Below are 23,693 nucleotides of genomic sequence, written 5' to 3' on the forward strand. Positions count from 1 at the left end.
GGGCCTTCAGCAGACTGAGTAACCCCTTGCTGGAGCCAGCAACCTTGGGTTCAAGCTGGTGGGATCTTGCTCAAACCAGATGAGCCCGCGCTCAAGCTGGCAACCTCAGGGTCTCAAACCTGGGTCCTCTGCATCTCAGTCCAACTCTCTATCCACTGCGCCACCACCTGGTCAGGCCTGTTTTGTTTTTTAATTGATTGAGTTTTGCAAGGGAAGAAGGGAGAGAGAGACAGAAGGACAGGAACATAGATCTGTTCCTGTATGTGCCCTGACTGGGGATTGAACCAGTAACCTCTGCACTTCAGGACAGTGCTTTAACCCAGTGGTAGTCAACCTGGTCCCTACCACCCACTAGTGGGCATTCCAGCTTTCATGGTCAGTGATAGTGTAGTAACCAAAGTATAAATAAAAAGATAGATTTAACTATAGTAAGTTGTTTTATAAAGATTTATTCTGCCAAACTTAGCGAAAATCCAACATAAAGTACTTGGTAAGTAATTATTATTATATGCTTTAACTTGCTGTAACTCTGCTTTATAAGTTTTATAAAGTAAAGTTACTTCCCTACTTTATAAATCACCATTACTGTGGAACTGGTGGGTGATTAGAAAATTTTACTACTAACAGAGATACAAAAGTGGGTGGTAGGTATAAAAAGGTTGACTACCCTTGCTCTAACCAGTGGTTGGCAAACTCATTAGTCAACAGAGCCAAATATCAACAGTACAATGATTGGAATTTCTTTTGAGAGCCAAATTTTAAAAACTTAAAATATATAGGTAGGTACATTGTTATTAACTTAATTAGGGTACTCCTGAGCTGGCCAAAGAGCCGCATGTGGCTCATGAGCTATGGTTTGCTGACCACTGCTCTAACCAATCAAGCTATTGGGTCAGGACTGAGTCTTTGAAGAAGAATAGCTGTTTGCTGGAAGTAGGAAAAGGCATCAGTTGCCCGTGGGTAGGTGATAAGGTGACTGACGTACTGGGGAATTGTTATAATAGTCCAGAAGTAAGGGGGCCTGAATCAGGGCATGTCCCAGGCTTGGAGGGGAGGCAGACAAAGGTGAGTAGCAACTTTCAACCTGGCTAGATGTGCAGTTGCATGTTGCATGGGGTGGAGGGTGGAGATAGAAAGAGGGGCTAGATGTTTATTTTCATTTTGGAAAACCTGGGAGAAAGGAAGAGGAAAGACAGGGAGCAACCAACCAGGGCTCCCAGTGCCACCTGTTGACCTGCTATGTCACTTGGGCCAGGTGACTTTCTGTCTTTGAGACTGTCTCTGGCAATACAAGCCTAAAAATACTCTCCACCTGCCTCTGCCCCCACCAGCCTGGGGCCTCTGTAATTTGAGACCTATGAGTGCAGAGATTAGAACCTGAATTTGGGTACAGTTTGGCTTGACCATGCTGGAGGAGACAGTGGATGTCAGAATCTGTCTGGTTTGTAAGCTTTGATGATAGCTAGCTGAGGTAAGGACTATTTCCTGGAGGGGTTCATGTTAAGGCAGAAGAGCTGATAAGTCATAAACAAATAATTACCAAGCAACTGACAGTAAGATAAGCCTTATGCATGACCTGTGGTGGCACTGTGGCTAGAGCATCAAAGTTGGAAGTCTGAGATCAGGGTGCCAGCATGTTGGGTTCTGCTGAGAATGCTCTCCTGGGTTGCGGATTGCTGACTTGTATCCTCTGTAGATGAAAAAGGGGTTTCATGGATAGTAAAATCACAAGGTTCTCTGGGCAGTTCATGGTGGGTAGTCACAATCTAGACATGTAAATTCTTCAATGAAAGGTTTATCTTTGCCTTAAGCAAGCCCTGTCCATTATATCTAAGTTGACACACCTTTGACATAAACCTAACCATCATCAAGAGAGCACATAGTCTTAACTCTTCTGTAATCCAATCTCTACTTTGCTTTCTCCCACCTTTATGTAATCTTCCTTATGTTCCCTCCTTAATTTCTTTATTTATTTATTTTTACAGAGGCAGAGATAGACAGGGACAGACAGACAGGAACGGAGAGAGATGAGAAGCATCAATCATCAGTTTCTCGTTGCGCGTTGCGACTTCTTAGTTGTTCATTGATTGCTTTCTCACATGTGCCTTGACCGCGGGCCTTCAGCAGACCGAGTAACCCCCTGCTGGAGCCAGCGACCTTGGGTCCAAGCTGGTGAGCTCTTTGCTCAAGCCATATGAGCCCGGGCTCAAGCTGGCCACCTCGGGGTCTCGAACCTGGGTCCTTCCGCATCCCAGTCCGACGCTCTATCCACTGCGCCACCACCTGGTCAGGCATTTCTTTTTTTTTTTTTAATTTATTTTTTACAGAGACAGAGAATGAGTCAGAAAGAGGGATAGACAGGGACAGACAGACAGGAACGCAGAGATGAGAAGCATCAATCATTAGTTTTTCATTGTGCGTTGCAACACCTTAGTTGTTCATTGATTGCTTTCTCATATGTGCCTTGACCGTGGGCCTTCAGCAGACCAAGTAGCCTCTTGCTGGAGCCAGCGACCTTGGGCTCAAGCTGGTGGAATTTTGCTCAAACCAAATGAGCCCGCACTCAAGCTGGCGACTTCGGGGTCTCAAACCTGGGTCCTCTGCATCCCAGTCCGACACTCTATCCACTGCGCCACCGCCTGGTCAGGCTCCCTCCTTAATTTCAAATGCATAAAAAAATTTGCAAAGGCCCTGGCCGGTTGGCTCAGTGATAGAGCGTCGGCCTAGCGTGCAGGAGTCCAGGGTTCAATTCCTGGCCAGGGCACACAGGAGAAGCGCCCGTCTGCTTCTCCACCCCTCCCCCTCTCTTTCCTCTCTGTCTCTCTCTTCCCCTCCCGCAGCCGAGGCTCCATTGGAGCAAGGTTTGCCCGGGCGCTGAGGATGGCTCTGTGGCCTCTGCCTCAGGCGCTAGAATGGCTCTGGTCGCAACAGAGCAATGCCCCAGATGGGCAGAGCATTGCCCCCTGGTGGGCCGGGTGGATCCCGGGCGCATGCAAGAGTCTGTCTCACTGCCTTCCCGTTTCTGGCTTCGGAAAAATACCAAAAAAAAAAAAAAAAAAAAAAAAAAAAAAATTTGCAAAACTGTCACTGTCCAAAGCATTTGAGATTTTGCTTCTGGGCAATTGTTATCAGTTTTGGCTCAGATAAACTCATAAAAATTATCTACAGGTTTGGGCCTTCTTACATGGACACCTCTCATGGCAGAAGGAAGGCTAGAAGGTTCTTTGGATTCTTTTTATAAAGACTAGAATCCATTTGTCTCCACCCTTATGATGTAATCAGCTCCCAAAGGACCCACCTCCTTATTTCATCACATTGGGGCTTAGGATTTCAGCATTTGAATTTGGGGGTGGGGGGAAGGACACAAGCATTCAGTCCATAACAAGAATATTCCAATAATCCTGGACAGATACTGGACAAGAGTGATAGCAGTGGAGATGGGTGGAAGAGATCAGGCTAGATGTATTTTGCAAGAAAGCCAATAGGATTTCCTGCCCCAGTGGGGGAGGAGATGGAAGGAGGGATTCAAAGATGACTTCAGGAGTTCTGGCCTGGGCACTGGAAGGATGGAGATGCCAATTGTTGTTGAAGGGAGGTTGTGAGGGAGCCGGTCTTGTCAGTGTTTGGGAAGAGAGATGGGTTCTGTTTGTGGGTATGTTGGCTTTGGCCTTCAAGTAGAAGGTGTTGAGAGTTTAGGGGAAGAGTCTGGGCTGGGGATATAAATATATATATTTGGGCATCTCGAGGAACTTCAACTCCAGAAACGGCAATGGGCTAGGACCCATTGCTTGATGACATTCGAAAAAAAGTGGGGCAGGAAAGAAATGCTGGTAGAGTGGGAAGAAAAAGCCTCTCTGTGCTTTGCATTTTCATCTGGCGTGAATGCATACTGCGCTTCGGTATGCATTCATTTCACAGATCTTACACTCACCCTCGTCAACAATTAGCCATTATAATGGGTTGTTTTATCTTCAAAACTGGTCCGAGTGAAGAAATTAGGGTTAGGAGAAGTGAAGCACCACAGTGTCAGTAACAGAGCTTGGAGCCCCAAACCCTGGTCTGTCCCTGCACCTCCAGTAGCTCTGTGGTTGGCAGGGTTAGAAGGTCGGGTTGAGGCGGAGGAGGCGACTCTTGGCTGGTTTGTTTGCTAGTTGCAAAACCTGGGTCAACCCTACCACTTGGTGGCGAGCTGGAGATACGGCGCCTTTAAGGCCGCGCGGGTGATCTCAACCGCGCGCCAGGCGCCCCGCCCTTCCCGGAGGCGCGCTCAGTGCGCAAGCGCACCGCGGCGGCGCTTTTCTGTGCCCGGGACGCTCCGGCGGCAGCCACTGGACTCCTAGGCTGCGGTACCGCACGCCCCACCCGCAATCCAGCCGTCGCGCGTCGCCTACAGACGCCGCTGCTGCCATGGGCTCCTGAGGTACCCGCCCGGATGGCCTCGGGCAGGAGGCCGTGAGTGGGGCGGCTGTGGGCTCCTGGGAGAGGGGGGCTGCTCCGTTTTGGAGAGGCCCGTGCAGGGGGCGCCCCGGGGGTCGAGTTGACCGTGGAACCCCGGGCGGGGAAAGGACGCAGGCGACTGGCCTGGCTGATAAGGGAGGGAGCGTCCGCCGCCCCGCCCATCCCGACCTGAGCCCCCTACACTCCCTGCGGGTTCGCGGGGCCACCCGTGGGTGTGCCCTGGCCCCTTCCTCGCCAACGTGGCGGCGCCGGCGCCTGTAGTGTAATCGGACCTGCCGGTGGGGGTGGCTGGGGGAGACGGTAAGCGGGTGGACAGCCTCTTTGCAAGAGGGATTGTGTGCGCCCGGTGGGTGCGCTGGCGCCTGGCACTGTCGAGTGAGTGGGGGAAGCATCCGTGCCTTGCTCGGGCGGCTGTGATCTGGGAAGGTGTTTGGCCTGGCGAGGCCTCTGGGGATGCTTCTGGGGATGCTTGCATGGAGAGTGCACACGCCTTGCATACAGGTCAACTGTGTGGAAGGGCACCGACGGGAACCTTGGACTCCGAGGATGTCTGCCTCTAAAGAGACCATAGTGATTGGCTTAGGGTGTGTGTATCCATCCGGTGGGTTGTATATTTCCTCCCTGGGTGCACTGCTTGGGTCTAGAGATAGTTGATTTCAGACCATGGCAAGGCGTTGGGATTGGGGCTGAACATGGATATCTGTTCTCAATTTATATTCCTCTTAGGGTTGTGCAAAGCCAGACACACTCACACCCAGGGCATTGTGGTGCAAAGCAAGTGTTTGCATGCCTGATACCTGTGTGTGAGCTGAAGGCCATGTATTATTTATCTGATTGCCTGGTGCTTTATGTAAGGCAAGAACAGCAATCTGTGCCCTGGAGGCCCTAGCACTGCAGAGTCAGCCAGGCAAACAAGCTCACCTGCACCTGCAGAGGAGGCACAGGCCTCAGAGGTGAGACTTCTTGCTCCACAGCATCCCTTCCCATTTCCTTTATCTGCATGCTTGTTGGGTGCCTGAGGCTTTGCACATCATGACATTTTATCAAAAGGTGCTGTGTGTTGAGAATTGGGGTGGTGTGCTGGGGGGCCCCAGCAGCCAGGTCCGAGTGCCCATTTTGTCAGGCGGACACAAACACGTGATGTCCCTGTATACAGGCTCTCCTAGGTCAGTGGGGGAGTCAAACTTAGAAATAAGTATAATGATGTGAAAAATATAAAACAATAAAGGGTGTACAAAGTGGTTTTAGTGCTGGGAGAGGGGCTGTGTGGACAGCAGAAAGGATATGACACAGGGGACAGCTGAGCTGAAGCCTGAAGTGTGACTAGCATTCATTCCCAATTCATTCTCTTGGCAGTTGTGTGAGTGCAGGACTTGTTATTCCAATTTGGCAAGTGAGGAAACTGAGACACAGAGGGAGCACATGACTTGCTTGTCAATGGTACGTGGCAGGCCTGGATGGAGTCGTCCTTGAACCAGGACTTTTCTCTTGGTGCCAGACCTTGCTGCCTTGTAATTTACTGAGCCTCTACTATGTACCGGGCACCATGCTAGGGGTGCAGGGCTCTGAAGATCAGTGAGACCCGGTACCAAGCGACTAGGGGTTCCCAGTCTGCTGGGGAAATGGATATAAATAGTGACCCCAATCCAAATGTGAGACCCTGATAGCCAGTGTGGGTGACGAAGGCACTGTGAATTCTGCTGAGAACCATAGGTAGCCTGGGGCTCCTGTGTGCAGCTTGGGATTCTGGATGTGTTGTAAGTTGTTCCCACATGGTGATGGGTTGTACAAGGAACCCCTTCTAAAGCTCTTCAGGTGGAAAGAGGAGCTTCAAGTAGAATGAGTGCCAGCGGTCTCCTTGTCCTAGTTCACTTGTGTTGGCCAAGTTCTCTGGAGCTCAGTCTGGAGGCTGCTTCCTCCCCTCTGTCTTTGAGGTTTTGCTCCTGTTTTCTGGTGGACCAGCCCAGCTCTCTCCCTGAGAGGGGCTTAGTTCTATTTCCAGTCCCTGCTGTGCTCACTTCTCCCCATAAATTCCCTGGAGTGGAAACAGCCTTGGTTAGGCAGAGTACAGCTCTTTATTGTTTGGAAACCCAGTAACAGTGAGTGCCCTTCTGGCTCTATGAGGCCTTTAAACGGGATTTGGTGTGGGAGTTGCAGAAGGCCAGCAGCTGGGCCCTGGGAGGGCTCGGTGTGGGGTCTAATATAGGACCTCCAGGGCAGTGAGTACTCACTGAAGGCCTACTATGTGCCTGGTACTGTGCTATGCCTGGGAAGAGAGGCCTGAATCATGCGTTGTGCCTTTTAAAAGGCTGTGATTGGCTGAGGGATCCAGAGTGCAACAGATATGAGCAAGACAGTGCTCTACTTGTGGCAGAAACAGAGGGCTCTAGAGGGGCTAGAGAACAATAGGAACAACAGCTTGTTTATTAAGCACTTACTGTGTGCCAGGTACAGTTCAAAGCGTTTTCATGAAATATAGTGCATTTCATCCTCCCACTGCAGAGTAAGGTGGGAGCAGGTATCCTTCATGCTCTGCAGAGAATGCAGCTGAGGAGGGCAAAGCCGGGCTGGTTGGTGGAGCTGAGCTTTGAGCCAGAAGATCTGACTTCAGAGCCCATGCCATTCCCTTACTGACCCTGGGTGTCCCAGAAGTCTTCCTAGAAGCAAAATGTCCTGTGCCTTAAGGACAAGGAGCGCTTGGCTCCTGGAGAAAGGGCGTTTTAGGCAAAGGAGTCTGGGGCAGAGGTGTGGAGACCTGAAATACCTTACCTTCCAGACCCAGCTGTGGTAGGCCTGGGCATGAAGACTTCTGAAGGCCCTACTAAGGAGTTTGGATTTGACTGTGGTGTGGTCATCAGGGACCCTGAAAGTTTCATAGGGAAGAGACATCCTCAGCAGTGCGTTGCAGGACAGTATGTATGATCATCTCCTTCCTTCTCCCTTTATTCCCGCAAAGGACTGCAGGAAGGCCTGGTCTCCCTCTCCTTTGCTCCCTCAGGTCACCGGCATTCTTCTTAGTCCTTGCTGCCTTGTCCTTCTCTTCTTCCAGAAGCTTCTGGTTTTCATGACCTCACACGACCCAGGACAGGCCTTTGGAACCCACTATTCTGATGGTGTCTGCTCTAAAACTGGCTTCTGTGGCCAGCTGTGAATTGGCCCCACTACTGGAAACCAAGTTCTTTCTGGGTCCCATGGGTCCTCACTGATGTCTCATGCCACGCCTCTGGAATGGCTGTGGGCGGCTTCCTTTCTCATTTGAGAGCTGTGATGGCTGTCCATCGTCCACATGCCCACGCTCACCAGCACTACAAATACGGACAGTGGGGACAGAGCGGGAACTGGAACCCAGAAAGCTGGGTTCTCCTGCTGGTTCCCATGTGGTTTCACGAAGAAGATGGCCGCTCTGCTGCCTGCTGCGCTGGGTGTCTGGCCACCAGCATTCGTTCACACAGCTGCTCTCGTTGCTGTGCCTTGGAGCCGAAAGGCTTGGAGTCTTTGCACAAGCTCAATGCTGAAGCACAGCTGAGGGTCCACGTTGGGTGGTTGTGTGTGGGAGCTGCTGGGTATGGGATGAGAGGGAAGGAGTCAGGGATGTCTTCTGAATTGGGTTCCTTGGGGAGGAGGCCACAAATTTGGGAGGGGGACAAAAATGGTCACTGACAGCACAGGAGAAAGGAATACGCCTGGGCATTGGTGAGAGAGGGACATAGGAGCTGAGCAGTACAGTGACATGGAGAGAGAATTGGGAGATGCAGTTCATATCCTCACTCTTATTATCCCTGTGGCCTTGGGCAGGTTGCTTACTAGATTCTCATTTCTATGCTTTAAAAACGGGGGGCAGGGGGAATGACGCAATGTTTTTCATGTGTAAGATGGGAGTAACAATGGTTCAGCTGTCATGTCACTGTCACGCTCCGTGTCTGCATGTAGCTCAGCACAGTGCCTGGCACACAGTGCGTGCTCAGTGAACACTGGCTTTTACTACCTGTTTCATTTATTCAAGAGTTATTGCACACCTGTGTGCCAGCCAGTGTGCAGAGAGCCACCCTCATGGGGCTGATCTAGCTGGGGGAAGAGCAAATAACAGAGCAGTTACAGTTGCCACGGGTGCTCTGAGAAAATGTCAGGACAGCTTCACCTGGGCAGGCTCTACTCTGAGGAGGTGACATTGAAGCTGTCACCATGTGTCAGGGTAGGGGGTTCCAGGCAGAATGAAAATGTGCAAAGTAAAAGTCTGAGTTCTTGTCTACAAAATTGTGTGATGCTGGGAGCCAACACTTAGTAGGCCCTCAATAAATGTTCATTGACCATGATCTTCTCAGTCTCAAGGACGGGAAGAAGGAGAAGGAAAGTGGGAGGGGGCTGTGTTGAGAAGAATTGGATAGCCCCCCAAGTTTGGGGCTCTGTCATGTTCTCTGCCCATCATCTCTGCCTCCATCGAGTGGGAGGTGGTGCTGGTCTTTTAGGCAGTGCAGTTCTGGGACCCTGCTTTGCCTGTGGACTGGGGAGCAGGGGCCCCTGGGTAGAGTTGTTGAGATGTTTGATTTAGGCAGGCGTCACACCCAGGCAGCATTTGTTCGCATTCCTGTTGCTGTTTTAGTGCAGCTGAAACCCTATGCTTGGGCAGAACATAGAAGGATGACATGGAGCCTCTGGTTGGTTGTTTTTCCAGTCTTAGCTTAATGATGGCTCAGTGTCCCTCACAAAGCCTTGCACAGAGTAGATGCTGAAACAGTTTTTGACTAAATAAATGAAATGATTGGATGGGTTAATGTCATTTCCAATCCAGATAAAGGTGGAAGGATTCTTGAGAAGTGATACATATTAAGGTCAATCAGAACAGGATTATTTTAATTAGAACTGAGTTTATAACAGGACCCTACAGGGCACATTAAACAGCTTTGGGTCTGCCCTAGGACAGGCTTGATCTGATATAGTCTGGGAGGTCTCAGACCTGGGCTGGGAGGCAGGAAGCCTCAAAGTCACCTCCTTTTCCTCCTCTTTTGGGGCGGAAACCAGAGACGGAAGATCCCACCCAGAAAATCTTTGTACCTAACCTGCGTCACTTCCATCCCTACCATGTTTTAAAAATTCACACACTTAGACTAAGGGAATATTTAAAGGAAAGTTTGCATTGTTGAGCTCAGTGTTTCAGCCTTTGAAAAACAATGGGTTTCTCTGGTTTTGAAAATAGTACTTGTTTATACTATACTTGGAACATAGAAAAGATGGGGGGATGCCCTGGCCAGATAGTTCAGTTTGGTTAGAGTGTTGTCCAGGCAAAGGTTAGCGTTCCATCCCCAATCAGGGCCCACACAGGCATCGACCAATGAATGCATAAATAAGTGGAACAACAAATTGATGTTTCTCTCTCTCTCTTTCTCCCTCCCTTCCTCTCTCTCTGATATCAATTAAAAAAAAAAGATTGGGGGGTAAGAATAAAAATCATCCCAAATTTCATAACCAAGAAGTAATCACTGTTGAAATTTGAGCATATTTTCTTTTTCTTTTTTTTTCTGAAGCTGGAAACTGGGAGGCAGGCAGACAGACTCCCGCATGCGCCTGACCAGGATCCACCTGGCACGCCCACCAGGGGGCGATGCTCTGCCCATCCGGGGGCATCGCTCTGTTGCGACCAGAGCCACTCTGGCGCCTGGGGCAGAGGCCATGGAGCCATCCCTAGCGCCTGGGCCAACTTTTTTACTCCAATGGAGCCTTTGCTGCGGGAGGGGAAGAGAGAGAGACAGAGAGGAAGGAGAGGGGGAGGGGTGGAGAAGCAGATGGGCGCCTCTCCTGTGTGCCCTGGCCGGGAATCGAACCTGGGACTTCCGCACGCCAGGCTGATGCTCTACCACTGAGCCAACCGGCCAGGGCCGAGCATATTTTCTTCTAGGCACAATCCTATGTTATCTCATTGTTCATATAACACCAGGTCATAAGTATTTACCCATGAAATTAAAAAGTTAGCCATAGATATGAAAAAGTGAGAAGAATTCTAAAACATCGTGCCTGGTGCTTTTTCTCAAATTCTTTGTACTTTTTGCTGAATGGCACTATGGCTCAAGGGATGGATAGGCACTGAACGGAGAGTCAGAGAACCCTGGTGATGACCTTGGGTGAATCACTTGCCCTCTAGTGGGGCTACCTGTACCCTCTCTGCCCACCTTCGGAGTGCTACAAGGCTCAGGTGAGGTCCTGGGTTAGAAAGCTCCGTAAAGGGAAGAGCCTGGTTTGGAGGGAGAGCAGGTCTTCACAGTGTGTGTGTGTGTGTGTGTGTGTGTGTGTGTGTGTGTGTGTGTGTGTATGAGTGTGAGAGAGAGAGAGAGAGAGAGAGAGAGAGAGGGAGAGGGAGGGACTGGCTTCCCATCTGAAATTTGTTTGGTGACCCCCCCACAACACTCTAATCTCTTTGCTGGGGAGTCATGATATGTGGACCCTTGTGCCTGCCGGCCATGGGTGGTCCCAGGATGGCTGTTCCACACTCCCACCCAACAAAGGGGGAGGAAGGAGACATCTGGAAGTTACAGCATCTCTTGTCCTCAAAGGGATTTTCACATCAGACAGCTTCCTTCCCTGGGAGACATGCATGCAGTTTGGTACCTTTATTTTTCTTCTGCTACAACCTCTGTGGACAGCCTGCACCTAGGGAGGCCCTGTCCTGCTGGCTGAGAACCTTCACTCTGCTGGGTTGTGCTGTTCCCAAAGTCCTTTGGGTCATCATTTACAGAAAAGCTTTGAGGGAAAAATAACTACTCCAAGGCTGCTGCTGTAGCTGTTGGCAGGGCCTTCTGGTTTCCACCTCTAGCACCTCTGGTTTTTTTCTTTTCTGAAGCTGGAAACGGGGAGAGACAGTCAGACAGACTCCCGCATGCGCCCAACCGGGATCTACCTGGCACGCCCACCAGGGGCAACGCTCTGCCCACCAGGGGGCAATGCTCTGCCCCTCTGGGGCGTCGCTTTGCCGTGACCAGAGCCACTCTAGCGCCAGGGGCAGAAGCCAAGGAGTCATCCCCAGCGCCCGGGCCATCTTTGCTCCAATGGAGCCTCGGCTGCGGGAGGAGAAGAGAGAGACAGAGAGGAAGGAGGGGGTGGGGGTGGAGAAGCAAATGGGCGCTTCTCCTGTGTGCCCTGGCTGGGAATTGAACCTGGGTCCCCCACACACCAGGCCGACACTCTACCGCTGAGCCAACCGGCCAGGGCCTAGCACCTCTGTTTTTTATTCCATCTAGAATGAAGAGAGAATCTTAAATTCCATTGGCAATCTTTCTAGGTATTTGCAAAGTACAATGATAGGTGTTGGTGAAGGGATATGTGTGAGGATATTAATATTCATATTGGCATACTAATTAATATGAATATTACTATCCTGACTGGAATCTGTATAGGGCTTTGCAGTTTGCATTATTACATTTTACATATACTGTTTCATTTAGTTCTCCCGATGGCCCTGGCATCTAGGAATTACTGCGCATGCTTTGTAGATGGATAGGTTGAGGCTCAGAAGGGTGAATTTGCCTAAGATCTGTTGGAAGGAAGCACCCTGGTCTTCAGTATTGAATACTGTGCCCTTGCTGCTCTAAGTGCCCAGCAGATGGACTTGCTGCTTAGACTTGGGAAGTGCCATCCAGAGAATCATGTCGGAGCTGTAGGGGCCCTAGAAGGCAGTAGTCTGCTCTGCTTGAGGGCGGGCTGAGGAGCCAGGCTCCTTGGGGAAAGGGCCATGGCACTGGCTCTGATGGATGTGGAAGTGGTGGGTGGAGGAGGGGGGAAGGGCTTTCCAGGTAGTGAAACCACCTCAAGCATGCACAGAGGCAGGAGGCCCAGCACAGGTGGAGTGAGCTCTTTTAGGGTTTTTGGGGTCCCAGCCTCTCCCCTCCATGAAGAGGAAGTGCATCTCTACATAAGTTTGTCCATGGGTTTTAAACAAGTAGGCTGTGTGAAAATCAAGATTTACCAAAACAGTATATGTTGGCTTTACAAAGAAAGGTTGATGCCTCGTGTATTAGTTAGAAAAATTTGAATGGCAATAACTTCAATGCATTTAAATATGATTTGATTTCCAGGAGTTCCTGGCCCTCTCAGTCGGAACATTGTGTGGGCTAGAAGTGGGCAGGTGGGCCAGGTTCTTCCTCTTGCATGCTGTCTTTGGTTTGCCAGGTGGTGTCTCCCACTTGACTGGGGGCAGACCACCATTTCTTTCGTTCACAGTTGTCAGTAGTTGGGCTGAATTCGTGGACGTGGGAGGAAGCCCTGCCCTGATTGCTGTGTATTTCCAACTGTCCTCACTCACAGGGAGGTCACTAAGTATCCAGAGACCCACCTCTGTCCTCCAGCAGAGCTAGGTTTAGGTGGTCATTGCTGTCTGGTACACATGTTGTATAGCAGGTCCATGATGTATGCTGACCATCATGTAGTGTGAGTATGTCTTGTATAGCAATGGTGTCCTTACCGCTTGTGCAGGGGAAGAGGCCAGAGGTGCGTATCACTTCTTTAGGATGGCCAGACCAAAACACTTGGCCCCCTCAGGCTCTCCACATCACCCCCCTCCAGCCTGCCTCTATTGCACAATCTGGCCTGTCTGCTCCTCTCCTGGGCACTGCACCTTCACCCAAGGAGACCAATTATGGCTGGGTGTCGTGTCCAGCTGCCCTGGGACCAGGGCATCAGAGCCCGCCTGTGCTGGGAAGGACTGAGGAGCTGAGCAGATCTGGCTCTGTACTTACTGGTGAGGAAATACAAGTTCATGAACCAGGGTACTAGGTGAGTAGGGGCTGGTTCAGGTTTAGAACCATCTCCTGACCCAGCACTCTGCTGAAAACAGGGCTTTACTTTATGGTTTCTTCATCTAGGCATCCTTAAAATTATACATTGTCAGTCTTTCTCCTAATAATTAGGCTTATTTCCTGAATAAGTGATTTAAGTGTATCCTGCATCTTCTAGCAACATTTCAAAATTACAGGTACTTGTATACACTTTCACCCGGCAGTTTACTTCTAGGAATTTATCCTACAGATGTGTGTTAACACATGTGCAAAATGACTTATTTGCGAAGTTTGTCATTGCTGCCTTATTCATAATAGCAAATGATTGGAAGCAACCTATGTCCATCAGTTCAGGGCCAGGGAATGAATTGTAGTCCATCCAAACCGTGGAATACTGTGCAGCAATAAACGCATAAGACAGAGGTGCATGGGTATGGAACAGCCATCAGAATAGATTGGTGTGAAAGGCACAGGTGCAGGATGGACGGCTCCGCCAGCTGTGTAACTGTGAGGTGCATTTGCTTACGTTCGCACCAGGGTCCTGGGGAGTCACAGGAAGGGGTTGTGGTGCCTCTGGGACTGGGGTTGGTGCTGGGAGACTGTTCACTGGAGACCCTTTGAAACTTTTGAGTTCCAAATGTGAATATATTATGTTTTTTAAGAAAATTAAGCCTGACATGCGGTGGTGCAGTGGGTAAAAGCCTTGACCCAGCCCTGGCCGGTTGGCTCAGCGGTAGAGCGTCGGCCTAGCGTGCGGAGGACCCGGGTTCAATTCCCGGCCAGGGCACATAGGAGAAGCGCCCATTTGCTTCTCCACCCCTCCGCCGCGCCTTCCTCTCTGTCTCTCTCTTCCCCTCCCGCAGCCAAGGCTCCATTGGAGCAAAGATGGCCCGGGCGCTGGGGATGGCTCTGTGGCCTCTGCCCCAGGCGCTAGAGTGGCTCTGGTCGCAACATGGCGACACCCAGGAGGGTCGCAACATGGCGACGCCCAGGATGGGCAGAGCATCGCCCTCTGGTGGGCAGAGCGTCGCCCCCTGGTGGGCGTGCCGGGTGGATCCCGGTCGGGCGCATGCGGGAGTCTGTCTGACTGTATCTCCCTGTTTCCGGCTTCAGAAAATTGCAAAAAAAAAAAAAAAAAAACAACAAAAAGCCTTGACCTGGAACACTTGAGGTCGCTGGTTCGAAACCCAGGGCTTCCCTGCTCAAGGCACATATGGGAGTTGATGCTTTCTGCTCCTCCCTACCTTCTCTCTCTCTCTGTCTCCTCTCTCTAAAATGAATAAATAAAATCTTTAAAAAATAAATATTTTAAAAAAAAAGAAAATTAAAATAAGTAAGATTGTATAAACAAAAGCCATAAGAAATGTATCCTCATCTCTTGCCCAGTGCAGGGGAGTCAAGGCTTTGGCCACCTCCTCAAGGCCTAGTCAGCCTCACTCAGGCCCCTGACCACCATCTAATAAAATATGTGTACTTGGGTCTCACAAAGGGACCTGGGTGTTTCTAGGTTAATAAGACCGAGGTGGCCTGACCTGTGGTGGCACAGTGGATAAAGCGTCGACCTGGAAATGCTGAGGTCGCCAGTTCGAAACCCTGGGCTTGCCTGGTCAAGGCACATATGGGAGTTGATGCTTCCAGCTCCTCCCCCCTTCTCTCTCTCTGTCTCTTCTCTCTCTGTCTCTCCTTCTCCTTTGTAAAAAAAAAAAAAAAAAAAGACCCAGGTCCCTGCCTGGAGAAACGGAGCCACTCCCCTCTGCCCCTCTGCAACGCTGCTTTTGGATGGCTTGTCATTTAAATCTTTGCTGACCTCTGAAACTTCCCACTGATAGCAAAACCCAGGCCCTCTTTCCTGGGCCTTTTGAGCCACACTTGACTGGCTGCTCTTTCCTCCATGTGCCTTGACTTCCTACCTCTACACCTTTGCTCAAATTCTGTGTGCCTTTCAAGGCCCAGCTCAGCTCCAACTGGGTGTGGCCCTCTGACCTCCCTGGCTTCATTATCTGCTCTCTCAGCTGACACTTAAGCTGTCTTACATTGTGTCCGAGGTATCTGATTCCTCATTGGGCTGAGGGCTCCTTTAAAGCAAAGTCCATATCAGCTCACAGTCCCTGATTTGTTGAGTGTTTGCTGGTGGGTGAGGTGGCTGCCCTCTTCCTGGTGGGATTGGAAACTGTGTGTGTGTGTGTGGGGGGGGTGAGTGCAGGGCCTGTCTTTGTATTGTGAACCCTGGTTCCTGGCACAGGGTGGGCCCAGCCTCACTGCAGGAGTAACACGGTCTCATGGCTGAGTGCCGTGTGCATTCTTTCCCTGCATCCTCCTGGGGGCCCAGGCAGTACAGCTGCTCTGACCCCTCTTACAGAAGAAGCAGGGCCAACATCTTGTCCAGGTCACACAATGAAAGGAAGATTTAGACATAGGTTTGGCTGCCTCCAAACTACATTTAATCAGGTTCTTCCACCATCTTCCCCAGATCATGAGTACTAGTGATACCCTCGGTCCGCTCATTACCTGTCTCAGTGCGGGTTCACTGGCCACTGGCACACTGTATTGTTCCTTGTGTGTATTTCTTTCCCCACTAGACTGTAAGCTCTTAAAGGGTTAGAGTCTTGTCTGAGATACCCTTTGGACTTAGCACATAGAAGGTGCTTAAAGGTATATATATATTTTAAACTTTGCAAGGAGGTTTGATTTACTCTGGTCAGGTAGACTGATCTTAGATGTACAGTGTGATGGGTTTTTATGGACACCCGTGCAGACCACTCAGGCGTCCCCAAACTACGGCCCACGGGCCGCATGCAGCCCCCTGAGGCCATTTATCCGGCCCCCCACCGCACTTCTGGAAGGGCCACCTCTTTCATTGGTGGTCAGTGAGAGGAGCACTGTATGTGGCGGCCCTCCAACGGTCTGAGGGACAGTTAACTGGCCCTCTGTGTAAAAAGTTTGGGGACCCCTGGCCAAGCTGCAAAACATTCACAGCCCAGAAAGCTCCCTGGACCTCCTCCTGGTCCTCCACCTCCCAAGGTCACCACTGCTCACACCTCATTGTTGACTGGTTTGACCGTCCTGTAAATGGAATCATAGAGGAAATATTCTAGTGAGGTTCATTTGGGTTGTGTGTATGGTCCTTGTTCTTTTTTGTGGCTACATAAGAGTTCAGTGTTTGAGTCCATTTACCTATAGCTGGCATTGGGGTTGTGTTCTGTCTTTTGCTGTTATAAACGGTTGCTGTGGAATTTCCTATTCTTGTCACAGTGAGGCACATGTGGCCTCACTGGGTGTGCACTCAGGGTGGAAGCCTGGCTCATCCCACTCAGTACCTATCTGTGTGAATGAAATTCAGGTTGGAAGTTTTCACCATGGTACCCTGGGCCGCAGCCAGGCTTCTTGCTGTAGGGGTCCCGGTGTTGGGCAGATTCAGGATCTTGGCTTCGAAAACTTACTCCCATGGGGCAGACTCATTAGGTTCAGGGTTCTGCACCTGAAGGGGGCTCATTTGTATAGTGCTGGACAGGTTTAGACTGCTGGAAAGGTGGTCACATTTCAAGGGGTACAAAGCTTAAAGAGCGTTGGCCATCTCTTCTTGGTGTGGGAGAAAAGTGAGGTGATCAAAAGTTGGCCTGATAGGTCTTTTTTTTTTTAAATATACTTTTTAGATTTTATTTCTACATTTTGAGAGAGAGAGGAGAGAGAGAGAGAAGAGGAAGGAGTAGAAAGCATCAACTCCCATATGTGCCTTGACCAGGCAAGCACAGGGTTTTGAACCAGCAACCTCAGCATTTCAGTTTGTGGTTTTATCCACTGCACCACCACAGGTCAGGCCTGATAGGTCTCTGTGTGTGTGTGTGTGTATGTTTCTGAAGTTGGAAACGGGGAGGCAGTCAGACAGACTCCCGCATGCGCCCGACTGGGATCCACCTGGCATGCCCACCAGGGGGCGATGCTCTGCCCATCTGGGGCGTTGCTCTGTTGCAACCAGAGCCATTCTAGCACCTGAGGCAGAGGCCATAGAGCCATCAGCGCCTGGGCCAACCTTGCTCGAATGGAGCCTTGGCTGCGGGAGGGGAAGAGAGAGACAGAGGGGAAAGAGAGGGGGAGGGGTGGAGAAGCAGATGGGCGCTTCTCCTGTGTGCCCTGTCCGGGAATCGAACCTGAGACTCCTGTACGCCAGGCCAACGCTCTACCACTGAGCCAACCGGCCAGGGCTGATAGGTCTTTTTTATTTATTTTATTATTATTTTTTTTTTGTATTTTTCCGAAGCTGGAAACGGAGAGAGACAGACAGACTCCCACATGCGCCCGACCGGGATCCACCTGGCACGCCCACCAGGGGGCGACGCTCTGCCCACCAGGGGGTGATGCTCTGCCCCTCCGGGGCGTCGCTCTGTTGCGACCAGAGCCACTCCAGCGCCTGGGGCAGAGGCCAAGGAGCCATCCCCAGCGCCTGGGCCATCTCTGCTCCAATGGAGCCTCGCTGCGGGAGGGGGAGGGGTGGAGAAGCAGATGGGCGCTTCTCTTGTGTGCCCTGGCCGGGAATCGAACCCGGGACCCCCGCACGCCAGGCCGACTCTCTACCACTGAGCCAATCCGCCAGGGCCTGATAGGTCTTTTTTAAAAGACTTAATTACAAGGCTGAATTAATTGACCCCTCCCTGAAGTGTGCCCCACTGAAGAGCTTTAGATTACTTCATTGTTCCCTTTATTCCTGCCCTCCCCCCAGTGAAGGATAGGAACAGGATTGGGTGATTTTTCTTTCTTTGTTGACAGATTGGTGGGAGCTTGACCCCAGGAGGAGGGGTAGAGATGTGGAGCCCAGTAGTGACCTCTGCCTGTCTGTTGATGGAAGGGGAGTAGGACCTAGAGATGGGACCCTCCTCCTTCTGAGGGCATGTGATCCTTTTTCCAAAGGCTAACCAGGCAGAACTGGCCAGTGGCTGGGAGCTCTTTCCCTCTAATCCCCTCTGGAGAAGGGCCAGGCTGGGAATTGTGATCTGCTCTGCTGTGGGTCAGCCCGTCCCCCATCCCCCCAAGGCAGCCACCCAGAAGTTCCCTGAGGCAAACAGTCCCGGAGGCAGGAGGTTTGTCATTGCCAGGGGCAGAAGAGGGAGCAGCTTGGCCAGTTCAGATGCACAGTGCCCAAGTCAGATTCCACCCAGTGAGTTATGTTAAGATGGAAGTTTTCCCATATATACTCATTAAAGGAGCGCAGATCCCTCCTAGACTGTGTTAATATTCTGGAGATGTGCGTATGGATATATTGCCAACTTAGCTCAGCCAGTGGCTGTGGCAACTGCTCGAGCGAGAACTTCATGGCTGATACTCAAAAGGGTTTGGATCCAAAACTAATGAATGAAAATACAACCTTGGAAGATTTGAAAAATAGCAGACAACCAGATAGGACTGGCCTGGTCTCAGAGACCATGGGGAATGTGTGCTCTCAGCCCAATGGGGATGAAACAACTAAAGTAGGACGGTAATCCTAGCAGGTAACATGGAGTACCAGGCCCTGTGCCCAGTGCTTTCCTATGTTAACTTCATTCCTTACAACTCTCTTAGCTCTCTTGGAGGTGAGCTGAAGTAAGGAGAGGTTGTGTAACTTGCCCATAGACACAAAGCTGGTAGGTGGCAGAGTTGGAAGTCAGGTCTGAGTGGTCTGACTCCAGAGTCCATGGCTCTCTAATGACCCTTGGAAATCTGTAGATTTGATGGCAGTTAGGGGCAGTGTGACAGACCCCATTTAACAGGGGACCATGGGCAAACGACTTCAACCCTCCCAGCCTCTTTTCTCATCTGTAAATCAGTGTATGAGTTCCCTATTGCTGCTGTAACAATTTGCCAGAAACTCGGTGACTTAAAATGCAAAATTTATTATCTTTCAGTTTTGAGATCAGAAGTCCAAAATGTCTTTCCCTGGGCTGGAATTGAGGTAGTGCAGGTCTGTGCTCCTCTCTGGAGGCTCCAGGGGTGAATCTGTTTCTTGCCTTTTCCAGCTTTGCCTCATGGCCCTTTCCTCTATCTTCCAAACAACAGTTTAGCATCTTCCAGTCTCCTCTCCACTTCCATTGATTGTCACATTGCCTTCCCAGCGCTCTCATCCTCCTGCCTCCCTCTTAGAAGGACCCTTGTGATTATATTGGCCAGCCCAGTTAATCAGAGATAATCTCTTCATCTCAAGATCCTTAACATAATCACATTTGCAAAGTCCCTTTTGCCACGTAAGATAAAATACTCACAGGTTTAGCATGTGGACATCTTTGGAGGCCATTATACAGCTTTCTATACAGGAAATGAGAGGAGGACGTTTAAGGGGTAGAAGCTAGGTGTTCCTGCAAGGTGAAGTGAAAATGGCTGAGAATCGAATCTGGGAGAGACGCTGAGGTGCTCTCTGATGTAGTTAAATTCCAAGGCAGGTGGCTGAGTTCAGTGACCATGGCACATAGCTTTTTTGGAAAAGGTGTAGGTATCTTCAGAAGAGGAGTAAGCCAGACAACCTTGTTCCTGGAGAAGGGTGGGGCAGGGCCTGTGTTAGGAGACGTGGGCTGTTGGCCTGCCTCTGAGTGGTTTTCTAGATGTGGCATGGTGCATCCGGCCTTGCCAGGTCCTGGTGGAATTTTGCTGCAGATCCCTCACTTCCCTGTACTCTGATTCTGGGCTCTCCAGCCTCCGGTGACTGGGTAACTGGTTCGGCTCCCTTGCCCCCGATAGGAGGTGAAAAGACACTCATAAATGGGCGTTCCTCCTTTTCTTGTGAGTTCCCCTGCGCCTCGAAGCCTGGTTTTGTGGACCCAAGGTGAACTCCATCCAGCCTGTGGCTTTTCCTAGGGGAGTATTCTTCCTGATCTTCTTGACTTCAAGACCCACTCCACACTGCTGTCACGATAGCTTTGTCAACTGGAGGGGCCACATGGTCTGTCAGTCAGGCTCTGTTGCTTCCCGCTAGGAGGCTAGTTAACAGCAGCCTGGGCACACCCTATTTGGGTGTGTGTTAACGTGTTGTCTCTGTGCCTTTGTCCATGCTGTTTCTTCTGGCCCCAAATCGATTACGCAGCAAACGTGTTCTCAGTGTGGCACCCAGCCCTGCCCTTGTGGAGCCTGACTCACAGGGTGTTCATGGAGTAAGTCTAATCGAAGCTGTGGTAAATGCTACGGAAGATGAGAAGATGTGCCATGTACAGGCTGTAAGAGGTCACAGATACAAGGCTCGTCAAGGCAGATAGGGATACAGATGGCGGGAAGTGGTCCCTTCCCTGGGGTTGGTTTGTGGTGCTGGAGTGTGTCATGGAGGTGTAGAGTTGGACGGAACTGCGAAGGGCAAACATATTCATTCAGTTGTTCATTCATTCAGGGTCCAGTCAGAACTTACTGTCTGGGCCCTGAGGTCATGCTGGGGACTAGAGGGGCACGTAAGACATGAGCCCTGACCTCCAGAAGGTTGCAGACTAGTTGGGGAGAAGGCAGGTTAGAGTAAACTGTGCTACAGAGGTTCCTCCATTGGTGTTCCTGCCACAGGGGTCTTTTAGCCGTGTTTGGTTGGGAGCTTCCTTATCCTAGAAACAACCAGAAAATTGCTAGACTGTTGGTAAAAACGTGTCTATCTTGGCAGACTTTTGCCTTCCTGTTGCTCCCATTAGGTGGGCAGGGGTGTGTCCTGATGGAGCACGACAAGTCCCTTTGCCCTTCTTGGCATGGCCTCCATGTTGAAAGATGTATGTGAGATGTTGTGACTCAGCCTCGACCCTCTGTCCTCACTTGGCTCGTCTCTCCCTTCAGCCACATGTCCAGTCCTTCAGCTGAGCTCGAGAACGTGGCGATGGTGTAGGGGACCAAGTGACAGAAGCCTGCATCGTGAAGCAGGTGGCTTCATGGCAGGCATTCAGTCACTCAGTTCTTTTCTTCTAAATCCTTACCGTGTGCCTTGCACCATCCTCATTCTGAAGATAGATGACTCAGGTGTGGGAGACAGAAACTCTGTCAGAACTGACCTTTTATTTTAGTACGAGGAGAGAGCACAGTGTGGCTGGGCGGGAGTGGGCCGGCCCTTGGGTTAGGCTGTGATGTGAGGGTGACTCGTGAGTGAAGAGTTGGCACTCACCACGAGGACTGGGGTAAAGGGAGGACATGTTGATACCCAGGTGGAGGTGACATGTGCAGAGACCCAGTATTGTCAGTGCTTGAGGAAGAGGCGGGCAGGGAGGCTGGGGCCAAACTGCCAAGGGCCCTGGGCTCTCTCTGCAGAGGAGTTGGGCTGCGAACCCTCTCAGATCTTGGAGGCTCTCAGGTTGGGGGGAGAGGCGTGGACACTTTTGAAAATAAGTAAGCCTGGGCACACCCTGTTGGGTGTGTTAACGTGTTGTCTCCGTGCCTTTGTCCATGCTGTTTCTTCTGGCCCCAGATCACTTGATTCCTGCTTCTTCAAGCAGCATCCTCCCTGCAGCTCTGAAGGATGGCCCAGGCCCACGTCCCTTCACCTTTTCAGAATCCAGGACACTTGAAATCCCAGAGGCTCTTCCTAAGTCTGCAGCAGACTAAATTTGTTCCAAAAATCTGGCCTGAATTGATACGAGACTAATTATAGTCTTTAAAAATACCTCGTGTTTCTCTATGGAAATACTATGTGTTTGATTTTGGGGTACCACCCAGACCCCTCTGGAGTTGTCACCAGATACACATGTACAGAACCATAATCCTTTGTAAAATCTGAAAAACTCTGAATTTCTAAACTTACTTGGCCCAGGGTCCTTGCTACAGCACAATACACCCAAGAAACAAGTTCAGATACCCAGTCACCTGCCCTGTCACAGTTGGGTGGTGGCACCTGGATTCCAGCCCAGTATTCCTGACTCAGAGCCTGGGACAAAGTGCAGACTGTGGCCTGGCCTCTTCACAGCCTTCGGGGCAGTGTCCAAATGAGGACTTGGACGTGGAGCCACCTCCCTGGCAGGTGGGCCCTCAGATGAGAGGTGGGACCAAGCCTTAACTGGGCCTTCTGTCTTACCTGCAACCTGGGATAGAGAGGCAGAGACATTACGGAGAAGAGGGGGAGGGTGCCAGCCTCTGGCTTTTCCCATGGCTTATAGTACTGCTCTTTAAATTTTTAAATTTGGTTCACACAGCCCTACCAGTAAAAAAACAACCCCTTTGAAGCACACACCCCTAGTACATAGATATTGATGTAATTATAAATAACTCTATACAGGCATTACGTTACTGTTGTGTGCATAATAAAACCACCAGAAATAGAAATCAGAGGATGAGCAAAATATGAAATAACTGAAAATTTTTAAAATGATTTTGTTGGTGATACAAAAAGCCTTCTGGCTTCATATGCTTGATTATTTTTGGAAGTTCTGTTTTAAAGCTCTGTGAGAGCAGTTGGAAGGTCTGGCTCTACCTCATTTGGTTTAGAGACTGGTTCTAATGGCTGCTTTCCCAAGAAAGATCCCTGCCCGGGACATGTAGCGGCACACAGGAAACGCATCACTGGCTTTCTTTCTAAATTGAGTTGCTCATGTTTCCATCCTGTCCACTGCGTATGCAGAGGATTTGTTGAAATTTGGCTAGTACATTTCCATCCTTCCTGGTGCCAATCAGATGTTTTTGTAAACTAAGTGGAAGGTATTTTATTTTAAAGTTCTTAATATGAGTCCCAGACTTATTCAAATGCTTTGGAAATTTTTTTAAAAATTATTATTTTTTAGAGAGAAAGCAAGGGAGAGGGGGGTGGACAGAGAGAGAGAGGAACATCAATCTGTTCCTGCGCGTGCCCTGACTGGGGATCGAACTGGCAACCTCTATGGCTTTGGGATGACGCTCTCACTAACTGAGCTATCCGGCCCGGGCTGCTTTGGAAATCTTTAAACAGATTAGGAAATTGTGTTCGGTTGGTTTTTAGGAGTTCGGATATGAGAGTTTTTGTAAGTTACAGACTAATAATTGTTTTTGGTAACAAAATTCTACTACAGTAGAAACATTTTCAAGTAGCCCTATTTCTTTCAAAGAGCATTCATTGTGTTAACATGCCTTTCCTGAGTGGGGACGTATTAAACACGCTTAAAAATGTTTTGAAGCCTGACCTGTGGTGGCGCAGTGGATAAAGTGTCGACCTGGAAATGCTGAGGTCGCCGGTTCGAAACCCTGGGCTTGCCTGGTCAAGGCACATATGGGAGTTGATGCTTCCAGCTCCTCCCCACCTTCTCTTTCTCTCTCTCTCTCCTCTCTCTCTCCCTCTCTGTCTCTTTCTCTCTCCCTTTCTCTCTCCTCTCTAAAATGAATAAAAAAAAATGTTTTGAAACATCACTGAGAAGCACATCTTCTACAGTCAATGGCTGTAGATAAAAGTAAGCAAATTTGGAACAGTTTTTTGGCAAAAGAAAGACGTGTTGAACTCATTTGTTAGATTTGATAAGTGTTTTGGATTGCTTTTCTACAAAGTAAACCAGTCAGCCTGTGATACAGATGATTTCTGGAGTGACTGAC

At 50.2% G+C, this 23,693-nt stretch overlaps 1 protein-coding gene across 4 annotated transcripts in view; it reads left to right on the top strand.

Annotated features, from left to right (window-relative positions):
* The first annotated feature begins 4,285 nt into the window (after positions 1-4,285).
* Positions 4,286-23,693, top strand: part of TMEM184B (transmembrane protein 184B) — a 53,714-nt gene continuing 34,306 nt past the window's right edge. For 2 of the 4 annotated variants that reach the window (XM_066258302.1, XM_066258292.1), the window contains exon 1: positions 4,286-4,420. Coding sequence is in view for 2 of the 4 variants with exons in the window: in XM_066258275.1 (XP_066114372.1) it covers positions 4,433-4,452 (20 nt within the window). In the remaining 2 variants the exon portion in view is untranslated. Of the gene's footprint in view, positions 4,453-23,693 lie in introns of all 4 variants that reach the window. The other 2 variants (XM_066258275.1, XM_066258285.1) reach the window with 2 other exon arrangements.

This window comes from Saccopteryx bilineata, chromosome 1 (assembly GCF_036850765.1).
Source record: "Saccopteryx bilineata isolate mSacBil1 chromosome 1, mSacBil1_pri_phased_curated, whole genome shotgun sequence".
NCBI classification, from domain to species: domain Eukaryota; kingdom Metazoa; phylum Chordata; class Mammalia; order Chiroptera; family Emballonuridae; genus Saccopteryx; species Saccopteryx bilineata.